The sequence below is a fragment of the Dipodomys spectabilis genome, unplaced genomic scaffold (assembly GCF_019054845.1).
Source record: "Dipodomys spectabilis isolate Male_0828 unplaced genomic scaffold, ASM1905484v1 ptg000069l, whole genome shotgun sequence".
In the NCBI taxonomy this organism is placed as follows: Eukaryota; Metazoa; Chordata; class Mammalia; order Rodentia; family Heteromyidae; genus Dipodomys; species Dipodomys spectabilis.
Genome location: NW_024870746.1, coordinates 4142409 through 4155571, shown reverse-complemented (window position 1 = coordinate 4155571; position 13163 = coordinate 4142409). Strand labels below are relative to the sequence as shown.

The window sequence follows — 13163 nt, the reverse complement described above, 5'->3', positions numbered from 1 at the left end:
TCCACGAAACTCTTATCTCCAATAAACCACTAGAAAACTGGAAGTGGCGCTGTGGCTCAAGTAGTAGAGCACTAGCCTTAAGCTGAGAGCTGAGGACAGCACCCATGCCCAGAGTTCAAGCCCCACAACTGACAAAAAAAAAAAGTCTCATGAACTTTCCTGCCAGGGCTGGCTTTGAATGGTGATCCTCAGATCTCAGACTCCTGAGTAGCTAGCATTACAGGTGTGAGCCACTGGCATCTAGCAAGAGTTTTGTTTTGTTTTGTTTTGTTTTTGCCAGTTACAGGTTCTAAACTCTGGGCCTGAGCTCTGTCCCTCAGCTCTTCAGCTCTTCAGCTCAAGGCTAGTACTCTACCACTTGAGCCTACAGTGCCACTTCCAGCTTTTTCTGCTTATGTGGTGCTGAGGAATTGAACCCCTGGCCTCATGCATGCAAGGCAAGCGCTCTACCACTGAGCCACCTTCCCAGCCCATGAAAATGTTTTATAGCATGGAACTACAGTCAGATGGAAGATAAATCAGAAGTCAAGATGGGAAAACTTGACTTTACCTGCATAAAAATTAATCTATATTTTGAAAGTCACTGTAAATACAAAGTGAATTAAGGAAGTGAAGGTGGCTTAAGTAGGTGTGGCTTAAGTGGTAGAATGCCAGCCTTGAGTGAAAAAGCCCCGTGAGAGAGTTCAAGTCCCAGTACTAACACAAAAGAAAAGAAAGGAAAAAGTTGGACCAGAACCTTTGCATAAAACACAATGGAGGAATGGCCAAAACATGTGCTACTCAGAATTTGAAGGCAGAAATTAACTGGGAGTGGGTGTCAGGCATTCCTGCATGTAAGTTGGTTTTCCTGGGCAGTTGTTTCTTCAGGGCTTGCACCAGCTTCTCAGTAGATGAAGGGACCATCTCATGGAAAAAAATACCTCATAGGAGAGGTATACTGGAAAGCTGACTCCCCAGGGTCTCTGAAAGTCTGATGTTCAAAATCAGGGATGGTTTTCAAAGATCAGAATCTTCCAGAACTTCACATAGCATCATCATAGTCCACATCCACTACATTTGCCTTCCTCAGTCTAGAATAGATGTCCACATGTGTCCTGGGATATTCACCTGGGGGACAAAGCAGGGCTGGGAGATTGTACTCAGCTCAAGTGAATAAAGACTTCTCCCTTTCCCTATCTATTTCTCATGTTCTGCTTTTCTATCACAAGTATGATCCCACCTTGGTATTCGACAAAACAAAACAAAACTGGAGTGGTATCTGGGCCCTTAAAAAAGGAGATGCTAAGCCAGGGCCGGTGGCTCACGCCTGTAATCCTAGCTACTCAGGAGGCTGAGATCAGAAGATCATGGTTCAAAGCCAGCCCGAGCAAGGAAAGTCCGTGAGACTCCTATCTCCAATAAACCACTAGAAAACCAGAAGTGGCGCTGTGGCTCAAACAGTAGAGTGCTCGCCTTGAGCTGAAGAGCGCAGGGACAGCGCCCTAGCCCAGAGTTCAAACCCATGACTGACCAAAAAAAAGAAGGAAAGAAAAAGAAAGAAAGGAGATGCTTTTCTGCATCTCAGCTTTTCAGGCCTGCCAACATCAGCGGTAACCAGGCAGCCACAATGGGGTGGATTGGACTCTTCAGAGAAGGCAGGCTGACACTGCCCTCTCTGAGGCTGCTATGTGTAGCAGGCTGCATGAGGCATGGAGCAGGCCAGATTAGCATGAGCACTGTGATCTCCTTGAGGACTCCAGAACAAAGGCTTGGCTTCAAGTAGACCCAGTCAGCACCAGGGACAGAGGCTGACACTGAGCATGGTTGCCCACCGCCATTGACTGTCCCCTAGGTTTCAGGAAAGACAAAAGGAAAATTCACACACAGACACAGACACAGACACAGACACAGACACACACACACACACACACACACACACACACACACACACACACACACCATATCTCACCTGTTGCTGGTTCCCGTTCCTGCTGGATTTGGTCCACCAATGAATAGACCTCATCCCCACTCACAATGTTCACTGAAAGAGAAGAAAGGTCATATCATGATACAAGCCCTTCTTCCTGTCATTTAGCTTACCCCATGACACCACCTAACACAGCCATGAAGGCAGATAAGTCATTTATGTTCAGAGGAGAATGAGGCATGGTAGAATGAAGTTTGGTGAGTCGAGTGGTCCTGTCTCCAGCTTGCTGTCCCCACTTGGCCCAGGTCATTTGGGGAACCTCACCATTTTCATATATAGGCTCTAGCTGCCTTGGAGCAGGTGAGTTGAGGTAGCTAGCTTCTTGGGGTACTGGGCTGGAAGGACTCCTGCAAACAGAGAAATACGGGCTATTAGCTAGGTACCAAGACCCACATCGGAAATTTTAACTACTCAAGAGGTTGAGATCTGACGGATGGAATTTCAAAACTAGCATGAATAGTAAAGACCTTGAGACTCTCTCTTCAATTAACCAGCAAAGTGTCAAACTAGAGGTGTGGTTCAAGTGGTAGAGTGCCAGCTGTGAGCACACTAACTGAGTCAGTATGAGTCTAAACCCTGGTGCTGGCAAAAGAAAGAGGTGGGGTAGGGAGGGAAGGTGGGAGGGGAGGATAAAAAGAGAGGAAGAAAGGGGAAGAGAGGAAGGGAAAAAGGAAAGAGAGAAGGAAGGAGGGAGGGAAGGAGAGAGGGAAGGAAGGAATTCAATCAATCTGGGATATAACTATATCAGATATAACTATATGATATATATAAAAAAAACTATATAAGATAGTGAAAGACATGTTCAAAAGGGTCCTGGGCAGAATGCTAATCCATGACAAAATTAGCAGCTGGAAGCACAGCTGCACATGGGCTGAGTGGGGCACTGAAAAGTTTGTTTGTTTGTTTGTTTGTTTTTGGTTGGTCGTGGGGCTTGAACTCTGGGCCTGGGTGTTGTCCCTCAGCCCTTCAGCTCAAGGCAAGCGCTCTACCACTTGAGCTACAGTTCCACTTCCTGAAAAGTTGTCCTAATGTATATAACCCAAAGTGTAAGGCCTTGGCCCACAGTTTCACAATGCTATTGTCCAAACCCAGAACGGGGCCATTCACATCATACAGGCTCAGTAAATGCTAAAACATATAGAGAAACAGGTGGCTAATAGGAACAAACAACTTCAGGAAAGGTCAGAAGAAAATGATCAGACATATACTGGCCCACCACAGTGCTACTCTGATTTGGAAAAAATAAAGTTTACTGTTAACATAAACAATAACTTGCGGATGGAAGTATTTTGAAAATGTTTTCCTCCTCTAAAAGTCTAGAGAATTGCAGCAGTGTTTTTTTTTTTTTTCAGAACGTTTGTTACTCCCTGACATGCATATCAGAGATGTGTGTGTGCCTTACCTCCTCTAAAACACTTTAAGACTCTCAAGGTCTTTCATAGACTCACATCTCTCAGAAGTTGACAGAATGACCTACAATATTGGCTGATTGCTTGAATGAATGAGTGAGTGAATGAAGGATCTTGATCAAAGCCATGTGACCTTCTTCTGCAAATGTGTTGAAGGGGATCAACAGGAAAAACAATGGAATGATTTAAATTAATTAGTTACAATATGAAGTCTAAAAAGAAGAGCCCACTGAAAAACTTCATGAAGAACTTTTCACCGAGTTCTTTATCAGCTGAGGTTCAACGTTGCCAGTGAGAAAACTCATGAGTAAGTTTTAGTAAGGAGTTGACAGGGAAAGCTCATGAGAGAGGGCAATTTGAATTTTTTTTAAGATTTGTTTTCATCATTAACAATACTTAGGGAGGAAGCAGGGGCCTTACCTGACTGGATCCCCTGAGCGTCTTCCTAGAAGGCAAACAAATGGGTGTACATGTCAGCAGAGGAACTCCCTTTTCTCCGTTTCCATACCCACCCCCTGTGGTGCCCACTATGGTGCCCAGAGGACATCCTGATATTGTGTACAGGGCCTGCATTTCATAAACAAGGTGATTCTGGTTCAAAAGTAGTTACATCAGATTCCTAAAGCCAGTATCAAAGCAGAGGGAAAGTCTGAACCCAAGTCTCTGAACCTCCATGCCTATTGTAGGTTTTAAGTTTTGTAACCAGACCACCCAATACTGAAAAGCTACCAAAATTCCCAGAGCCTGCCACAGACCAGCTATGCATAGATGGAATGTTAGAAAAGTTTGTCACTTAAATGATAGCTTTTTGGTATCCTCTCTTGCCCCATCTTTAACTTGCTCAGTGAACAGATCAATGTTAAATCTATGAATGATTATGTACTTCGGGGACTGGGAAGCTAAAGAAGCTAGGATTCATAAGAGAAGAAACCCATTGTAGGTGAAACCTCCTTGAGAAGTTGACATTTTTAGCTGAAAAGTAAGAGTGATCCAGCAACGATGAGAACCTATGGGCGCAGGAGGTGTGCTTCCATTCCCAAAGGTGGAAGAGGCCCCATGCATTAAACTTCTAGTGGATGATTATTTTAAGTGTTATATTTTTATATAAAACTGAATCACAGAAGAGCAAGGTATCAGGAGCCTCTGCTGATAAAGAACTTTGTCAAAAAGTTCTTCATGAAGTTCATTAGTAGGCTGCAGGGGACCGAGCACGGATGGGCAAGTGAGGTCGCTAAAGACATATATTTACGCTTCACAGTCTATGTGTCACAGCCTATTGCAGTGAACAACACAGATCACAGTAGCAATGTACCAAGTTCTGTAACTACTAACCTATTTTTCTCTTGAGCCAGTAGCAAAATAATAGGGCCACAGTGATGGGCCCAAGGCTGCCGAGCATCCCCTCGATGACTCCTGAAGGGAAGTGATCCATTCTGCCCTCCACAGGCACTGAGGAAAGAGACCTGCATGTGAACTACTGTGCAGAAGAGATTGGGGTTTGGAGAACAGACATCTTGGATGTAGGCCAGACTTAAAAACTTCCCTTCTCAAGCTGGGCGCCGGTGGCTCACGCCTGTAATCCTAGCTACTCAGGAGGCTGAGATCTGAGGATCAAGGTCCAAAACCAGCCCGGGCAGGAAAGTCTGTGAGACTATTATCTCCAATAAACCACTAGAAAACCAGAAGTGGCGATGTGGCTCAAGTGGTAGAGCGCTCACCTTGAGCTGAAGAGCTGAGGGACAGTGCCCAGGCCCAGAGTTCAAGCCCCATGACTAACAAAAACAAAAACAAAAAACTTCCCTTTTCTGGAGGTAATATTTATCTAGGGAATCTTCCGCTCTTGAAAGAAGAGAGCACCCAACCGTGTCCTCCCTGCCCCTCAGACACATCATCTTGTGACCACACCCCCAACAGAAAGCCCTGTCTTTGATAGCATACCACTGGAAGTACTTAGCCTCTCTCAGGATGCAATGAGACACTGATCCAGAAAGTGCTGTAGGCTCAGCTATACCTGTGATGTTGAGTGTCACCACCTCACTGCGCTGGGCACCGGGGCCATTGTCAGCCTCACAGGAATATTTTCCAGAATGTTCTGCACTCAGGGAGAAGTTGAAGGATGCTCCTCCCCCAGACTGGACCAAGCTGCTCCACACAACAACATCTTCATGATAAAAATGGTACAGGATCGGAGGAGAGCCTCGCAGGGCTTCACAATGAAGCTCCACCACATCCCCCACCATGGCCTGGCCTTCAGGGATGCTGAGGATAAGGATAGGGCGGGATACTGGGACTGAAAGAAACGTCGGAGTGTCAAGAATGGGTCTCCGATATTGCAATAGACTAGACCATAATCCCGGCCTATTCTGAGTCACCCAACCCCACTGGATTTCCTCAAGGTAGCCTGGGGGAAGGTGGAGACCAGTGTGAGGCATGCTGGCCCAAAGCACCACTTACTTTTGACCCTGATGGGCACCAGCCCACTGAGACTGGGGCCATAGCCATTGTCTGCTGCACAGAAATACAGCTCAGCATCACTCTCCCTCACAGTGAGGATCTCATACTGTGCTGTCTGTGAGCGCTGGGTCTTTGTTTCCAGGGTTACACTCAGAGCCCCTTTGTACCAGAAGAAGGTGATGTCTCCGGTGCCATTAGCGACCAAGCAGATGAGGACCAGCTTGTCTCCCTCTGTCACCCAGCCCCCTGGGGGCTGAGTTTCCAAGCTCACATCAGAGACGGGAACTCCTGCAGGAACACAAGATAAATGCCGGGGTCCCTGGGGAAGGACTTTTTGATAGTAAAAATTAGTTACGAGAGTTCTGGAAGCAAAAGATGTGGGAAAAGTCAATGATTTATATAGTTTCACTTGGGAGAATTTGGAATCAGCCTAATGAGTTGATGATTAAAAACAAAAAAAGACACCATAATAATACCACAGGAATGTGAAATCATCTGCCTTCTTAGGACAATGTCTCTCCTATTATTCTGATCCTCAAACTTGTTCCTTTTCAAAGCATAGTAGTATGGTGATTACAAGTGCAAATCATAAATTAAAGTGCTTGAAGGTGAAAATAACTCTGTATCCTGGATCAAATTACTTAACTTCTCTGAGACGCAGTTTCTCATCTGTAAGTAGATAGAGTCTTGGTTATCTCCTATAATTAGGAGTTTCCATTAAACCACATATGTGAAGTGTTTAATTGTGTAGGATATACATGGATTCTTGTCTAGATTCTCCTCTTTTATGAAGCATTTAAATCATGCCTGCTATTCCCTTTGTGTAGGAGCTGGGTTAAAATTTTTGTAGTGGTGAGAAAAGGAAAGGGTGGGAGAGGTCTGTTTCATCAATGATGAGTTTTTAGCAAGTACCCAGACCTCTGTGTGCATTAGACCCTGGGTTTATATGGAGAAAGGTGTTAGCGTGATCAACTGTGATATATAAGAATGTAGTTCAGAAGGATAAAACACCCTCTTTGTGTTCTACCTTTCTCAATCAAGCCCTTTCCACCAGCCCTTCTCAACTGCCTACTCTACTCACTTCTTCCACAAAGCATGTTCTTGCTATCTTGCCATGCTGGACATAAAGAGAGAAAGACACCAGCAGAGATAGAAGCCCACCATCCCGGGGCGGGGGGTGATAAGCCACATTCTGCCCTTCCCTCCCCAGCCTGACCCTGGAAGAGCAACACACACTCACTCTGCACATGTATCTGGAACATCAAGCTCCTTCTGGGGTTTCTGAGCACCCCTACTTTTGCTTCACACCAATAGAACCCTGTGTCTTCCTTCCACATGGTGGCAATCCAAAGCTCTGGGGAGCTGCTGCAGCTTGACCCCAGGGGTTGGTAATTTCTGAAGAAACAGAACTCAAGTTGCTTGTGTGATCCCCAAAGAGGGAGACGAATCTCGCAGATCAGGGTCACTGAACTCCCCTCAACAGGCCTGGGGGGGTTAGCTTTCAGCACAGGACGCGAAAACTCTGGAGAGAAAAGTTAAAGACAAAGTTCAGGTTGATGAGACTCAAAAGTTGCAGACGAGAGGCGCATCGGCTTGGGTTGTCAGTCAGCTGGACACAGAGAACCACCCTCTCATTCCCCAGGTGGCCCAGGGGCTTCACTTTGCCATGAGGCCACTCAGGACATGCAAGTATTTCGTGCTCCTCTGCAGCACTACTTTATGAAGGCAGCCCTCGTGTGTGATTTGGATCCTATTCTATTTTAAGTTTCTATTCATGAGTTGAAAAACCTTTTGTTGAAGCAAGTGTGTTGTGGGGGGGGGGGGGGGTGGCGGAGATGAACACTTACTGGAGATGGTGAAAGCTGAAGTTCTAGGAAAAGTGAGTATGTCTTTCATCTATCTTTCCTTTCAGTTTCTGGGGAGGGGTGACTGGGGGTGGAGCCCAAGGTCTCACACATGCTAGGCAAATGTTCTATCACCGAGAGACCCCCAGCCTCATTTCTTTCATTTGTTGTAAGCTATATTGGTTATTTTCTTCTGTTCTTTTCCCCCTGACTTCTCAGACCCATGATCTTTTCCAAAGACAAGAAGGACCATACAGTGAGTGATGACAGTGAGGAACTCATTCCTCACTCTTTGCTGACTGTTCTGCCTCTACTATTGCCATTCCTGTTGAGAGAGGGGGAATGAATCTGCCTAGAAATTCCCTGTGCTTGCCATCCACACTAGTTCCCTTGGTCCAGGACTTCTAACAGAGCTCTGTAGGGTCCATGTATGAGAGACAAATTTAACCCATACCTTAAGCCTTGGGGACATAACCCTTTGTGTCTTAAAGGCTCTTTTCTAGACCTGCAGTAACAATCCATGAAAGATCACAAACTCAGACAGCATTGGCTCTATAGCCTTTAGTTTATCTAACCCCCAGAGCCTCTGATATTTGAGATATGAGAGATATTGGGAGATATGAATAATTTTCCTAAAAGAAACCCCTCTCACTCTCCTCACCAGATGGAAATACCATATACTCTGGTACTAGAGAATGGGGAGAGGCAACAATGATTCCTAAGTAAGTGTCTGTTATCTCCAAGGATTTTCCCCTGCATCCTTTTAAACATCAATTCTATCACTGGTTACTGTTGCAGGATATGGAATGCTCTGTGTTTTATGTCCTTTGACATTTGTGGTTCCCAGGGAACTGATACACAGGAGAACTTTTGGAATTTAGTGGAGAAAAGAATACTAATGGCATGAAAACCATTTTTCTGATGAATCGGACAGCAGAGTGGATTAAGTGAAAAGCCAGACAGGACTGAGTAGAAGAGTCTGGCACTCTGCCTTTACAGTTCTGAGCTTGTTTGAGGTAATTCTCCAGCAGCAGAGATTACCTAGAAAATACCTGGAGAAACTGTTTCCTCATCTTTGATGTGGCTTTGGGTTTCTGTTTGAACTAGGATTGGGCACTGGGCTTAGGAGCAAAAGAGATACCAAACTGAAGGTGTTCATAGTATCGTCACAGGCATGAGTTCTACCCACACAAGCATCATGAGAAACCCAGAAGGCTAGGTTGATTTGGGCCTAGTCATGAGAATTCCTGCGTTCATGAGGGGAGAGGAAAGCAGATCAACCTCTTTCAAACCAGGGCTTCATATTTCATCTACAAGAAAGACATTCATGGGGCTGGGAAGGTGGCTCAGTGGTAGAGCACTTGCCTTGCATGCCTGAGGCCCTGGGTTCAATTCCTCAGCACCACATAAGCAAAAAGAAAAAAGCCGGAAGTGGCGCTGTGGCTCAAGTGGTAGAGCGCTAGCCTTGAACTGAAGAGCTGAGGGACAGCGCCCAGGCCCAGAGTTCAGGCCCCACGACCAGACCCCGCCCCCCCCCAAAAAAAGAAAGACATTCATATATGTGAGGTTTGAATATGTCTTAGTGAGAGACTGATTCCTCACGGTGTGGTGCTAGAGTTTCCCATTGTCCTTCTCTGGAAAAAGTAAGACGAAACCGGAACCAAAATAATGAAGCAGATTTGCATACACAAGATTGTGAGGAGGAAGACGGGCTAAGGTCACAGGTGTGGCTGCAATGTGGAGCTAAAATAAACCAGAGTCATCAGTACTGCTTCGCTTCACAGGTGGCACGAGTATCCGCAGCAGTGGGGAGCTCCCCGGCTGGAGCATTCCTCTGTCACCTTTGCTGGAGCATGCAGCTCAGGAGAACGTGGGGGACTTTGGGAACTCTGCCTTTTGGGCACAAATGGTATTTCCCTCCCTAGGCTGGCTGAGGCTTCCCAGAAATAAGAGTATTCTGGAGTAGGTAGAGAAGCCATGGACACCCAGCTGAGAAGACACAGGGAGAGCAGTCCAGAGCCCAGGCGAGTCACTGATGTATGCACAGTTTAACACCTACCACCAGATGCGTCTTGGACAGGCAAAGGCTACTCAGTCATCAACAGGCCTCCTGTGCTGACCCAAGTGACAAAGTATCTACAGACTATGGCAAAGACAAGAAAGTGCAACTCACCAGCAGGTTCACCGAGTGGAGCTGGAAGAGAGTATGGTACAGATCAGTTCAGAGCACCCAAAGTCCCACAGGCACCCAGAGTTTAACTCCTTAGAGAGGTCTTCCAACACTACACCGTCCTTCCCTCATGCCCTCTCCACATCTCTAACTTCCTCCCCATCACTCTCTCTCCCTCCCGTCTCCCTCTCTCTTCTTCCATCATTGCTTCCTTCCCTGCCCTCCTACCTTCCTTCCTTCATTCTCTCTGTTCCTTTCCCTACATTCCACAGCATCCACAGAACACCTGTCCACAACGCACTTGGTTCTTTTTTATGATCACAAGGGAATTTCCAATAGCTTTTGCCATCTGTGATTAGGAAATGGAGTTTCTGTTCTTAGCAGCGGTCTCTTTCACACCCTAGTGCTAGTCCCATCTCATCTCTCAAAAGCCTTGATGATCCAACTCTGGATTCAGTGCCTTGTGATAACAATAAAGTCAGGCAAGGTAGATAAGGCTCATGATCATCTTTAGATCAGAGAAGGCTTAAATCCAGAGAATGAATACAGGTATCGCTAAAGATTCTCTCCTATCCCAAGAATCTACAGTAGTATTGTGGTATAGTCAAGAAGGGAAAATTCTAGAGAAATGAAGGTTGTCTATATGAAATGTATCTATATGGAGGAGATCTTGATATTCACTCTTCTTCCTACAAGAGGAAATAATGTCTTTTCTCTGTGCTTAGTTTCCTTTTCTATGAAATAGAGATAGTAGTAACTCATCAGTGAACACTTTTCTCAAAGTTTTGTGAGGATTAAATGAATCAAGAGGAGGTGGGGAGGGAAGGGATGGTAGGGGAAAAACAAAGGAAGTGTAACAATGCTTGATAGGAAATGGACTCATTACCTTGCTCATGTAACTGTAACCCCTCTGTACAGTATCTTTACAATAAAAATATATATTAAGAAAAAGAAAATGGGCTGGGAAGGTGGCTCAGTGGTAGAGTGCTTGCCTTGCATGCATGAGGCCCTATGTTTGATTCCTAGCACCACTTTAAGCAGAAAAAGCTGGAAGTGGCGCTGTGACTCAAGTGGTAGAACGCTAGCCTTGAGCTGAAGAGCTGAGGGACAGTGCCCAGGCCCAGAGTTCAGGCTCAAGAACTGACAAAATCAATCAATCAATCAATCAATCGATACCTATAAAGCACTTAGAATCATGCTTAAAATGTACTTAGCATCCAATAAATATTGTTTCATTATTATCTTAATAATAAAGATGGTGTGAGTGGAGGGCACCATGAAGTCGTGTTTCTTTTCAGATAAAAGATATAATGTGTTTGTGTATTTGTAGGAATAATCTAAAATTGGGGAATATTTTAATGTTGGGGAAAAAACATTATAAGTGATTTAAAAGGAGGCCAGTAGCTAGTGGCTTACATCTGTAATCGTAGTTACTCAGGAGGCTGAGATCTGAGGATCAAGGTTTGAAAAGTCTGTGAGACTCTTACCTCCAATTAATCACCAAAAAACCAAAAGTGGAGTTGTGGCATAAGCAGTAGAGTATTATCCTTGTGTAAAAAATCATGCAAGAGCACAAGGCCCTAAATTAAAAAGAGTCTTGGACTCAATGCCCAAGTAGAGAGCCCTGTTCTTGATCAGATAAGGGATGACCCATTCACGGGCAGTGTGGGGAGAAGGTGGAGTGTGTGAATGCAGAGGTGAGTGGGTTAGTAGGTACAGCAGCAGAAATATGAGGCAATTTGCTTGTGGTTGATTTTGTCTCTAGATTGAAATGTAAAGCAGGGTTATAAATTTTGAGTGAAGAGGGATAAGTCTGAGAAGAAAGGGGATGAAATAGTGGCCATCGTGAGCATATGAACAGGAAAGTAAAGGTGCTGGAAGATTGCCTGGTAGGGCTCATGACCGCCTGACATTCAAAGTTTCAATGGAGATAAAAATCAGGTTTGTGCTTTGTGTTTAAGGTCCCATTGAGCTGCATAGGCACAGATGTAACGCATGTAGAAAAGTGTGTTTCACAGGACAGTGCAGTGTAGGAAGAGAAATGAAAGTATATGCGAAGGGGCCTGGTGCTGGTGATGGATCGCAGCACCTGAGCTGTCCACGGTGAGGAATGAGCATATGCTATATAATGATTGATACCAGAAAAGAAATCCTAGGGAGCTGAAGACATTTTGGAAACAAAGCGAATAAAAAACTACACTAAAAATACACTCGAGTGGGGAGGGAGGCTAAAAACAAAGAGGCAATAGGTTGTAAGTTGTGATGGTAGGGATGGGGACTCAGAGAGAGAGAGAGAGAAAAGAAATAATGTTGACAGTAAGAAAAGCAAGGAACTGAAAGGCCAATTTGTTGTATAAGTTTTTTGTGTGATTGTTGGCCACATCAAGAACAAAGATAGTATCAGTGCTGGCAAGGAAGGTAGGCCATGAATAATTCCTCTAAGAGGAAGAACTACAGGGTTAGTTGTTTGTTTGTTTTTTAATCTGGATATCTATTTCTGTATCTCTCTACCATATTCTGCCTGATTCTGATCCTTCAGCTGGAAGTAGAGATCTGAACATTGCTGAGAATCACCAGGTAGAAACTAAGCCCTGAGAAGTCCCCTCGACTCCCCAAGAAGTAGGATCCCAGGTGACAGCCTCCCAGGCCCCACGCTGAGATGTCTGACTTACCACAGATAAACAACATGAGCTTCAGCAGCATGAGGAGCAGGTCAGGAATGGTAAACGAAATGTCTCTCATCAACAACAAAAAAAAAGTAAATGATGCTAATAATAATCCACCTCAGATTGAACTCAGACAGCTCATCAGAGGTTTGAGGAAGTCAGGATCGGAAATTACCTTTCAGTACAAGTTTACCAAAATAGAAGAAAAAATAAGCTCCCCTAGTGGTTAATCTTTATTACTTCTCCTGTGTTGACCCATAGTCCTTTTTATAGTTTAGTTCAAGTCTTCAGCTTATAGAATAAATGCACATCCATTTGCAGCATTATTCACAATAGCCAAGCAATGAAATCTGCTCATGTAGCTCTCAACAAATGAGTAAAGACTTTGTGGTATATGTACACAGTGGAGTAATATTCAGACTTAAAGAGAAGTGAAATTATGTTGTTTGCAGAAATGCAGAAAAATAGATAGAACTGGAGATGGTCATGTTAAATGAAATAAGCCAAACTACAAAAGAAAGATACTGTATTTTCTCTCACATGTGGAATACACACACACCCACACACACACACACACACACATTAATATAAGAGAGGATTGATTGTTTGGGAAGGGGGGGGGGAAATTTCTGTATCTCTCCCATTGCTCTCTTT

General features: G+C 44.7%; 1 protein-coding gene across 2 annotated transcripts; it reads right to left on the bottom strand.

Annotated features, from left to right (window-relative positions):
- Window positions 1-402: 402 nt before the first annotated feature.
- On the bottom strand, window positions 403-12675 carry LOC122109425 (Fc receptor-like protein 1). Of its 2 annotated transcripts, none has more exons than XM_042681823.1 (10): window positions 12516-12675; window positions 9847-9867; window positions 7070-7351; window positions 5830-6117; window positions 5387-5536; window positions 4708-4824; window positions 3796-3820; window positions 2231-2313; window positions 1949-2020; window positions 403-1107 (listed from the first exon to the last, which is right to left on the bottom strand). In XM_042681823.1, the coding sequence occupies exons 1-10, from the start codon at window positions 12583-12585 to the stop codon at window positions 1022-1024; spliced, it is 1194 nt and encodes a 397-aa protein (XP_042537757.1). In that variant the 5' UTR covers window positions 12586-12675; the 3' UTR covers window positions 403-1021. The 2 variants fall into 2 exon arrangements, with proteins under 2 accessions (XP_042537757.1, XP_042537756.1); XM_042681822.1 differs by having other exon boundaries at window positions 5387-5665; window positions 12516-12674.
- Window positions 12676-13163: the final 488 nt, after the last annotated feature.

Excerpts from the sequence above, each read along its gene's own strand:
- LOC122109425 (XM_042681822.1), bottom strand. The coding sequence starts at position 12,585 with ATGAGAGACATTTCGTTTACCATTCCTGACCTGCTCCTCATGCTGCTG. Across the intron at positions 2,314-3,795 it reads CGCTCAGGGGATCCAGTCAG|GAGTCCTTCCAGCCCAGTAC; the intron begins GTAAGGCCCCTG and ends CTCTGTTTGCAG. Across the intron at positions 2,021-2,230 it reads AGAGCCTATATATGAAAATG|TGAACATTGTGAGTGGGGAT; the intron begins GTGAGGTTCCCC and ends CTTCTCTTTCAG.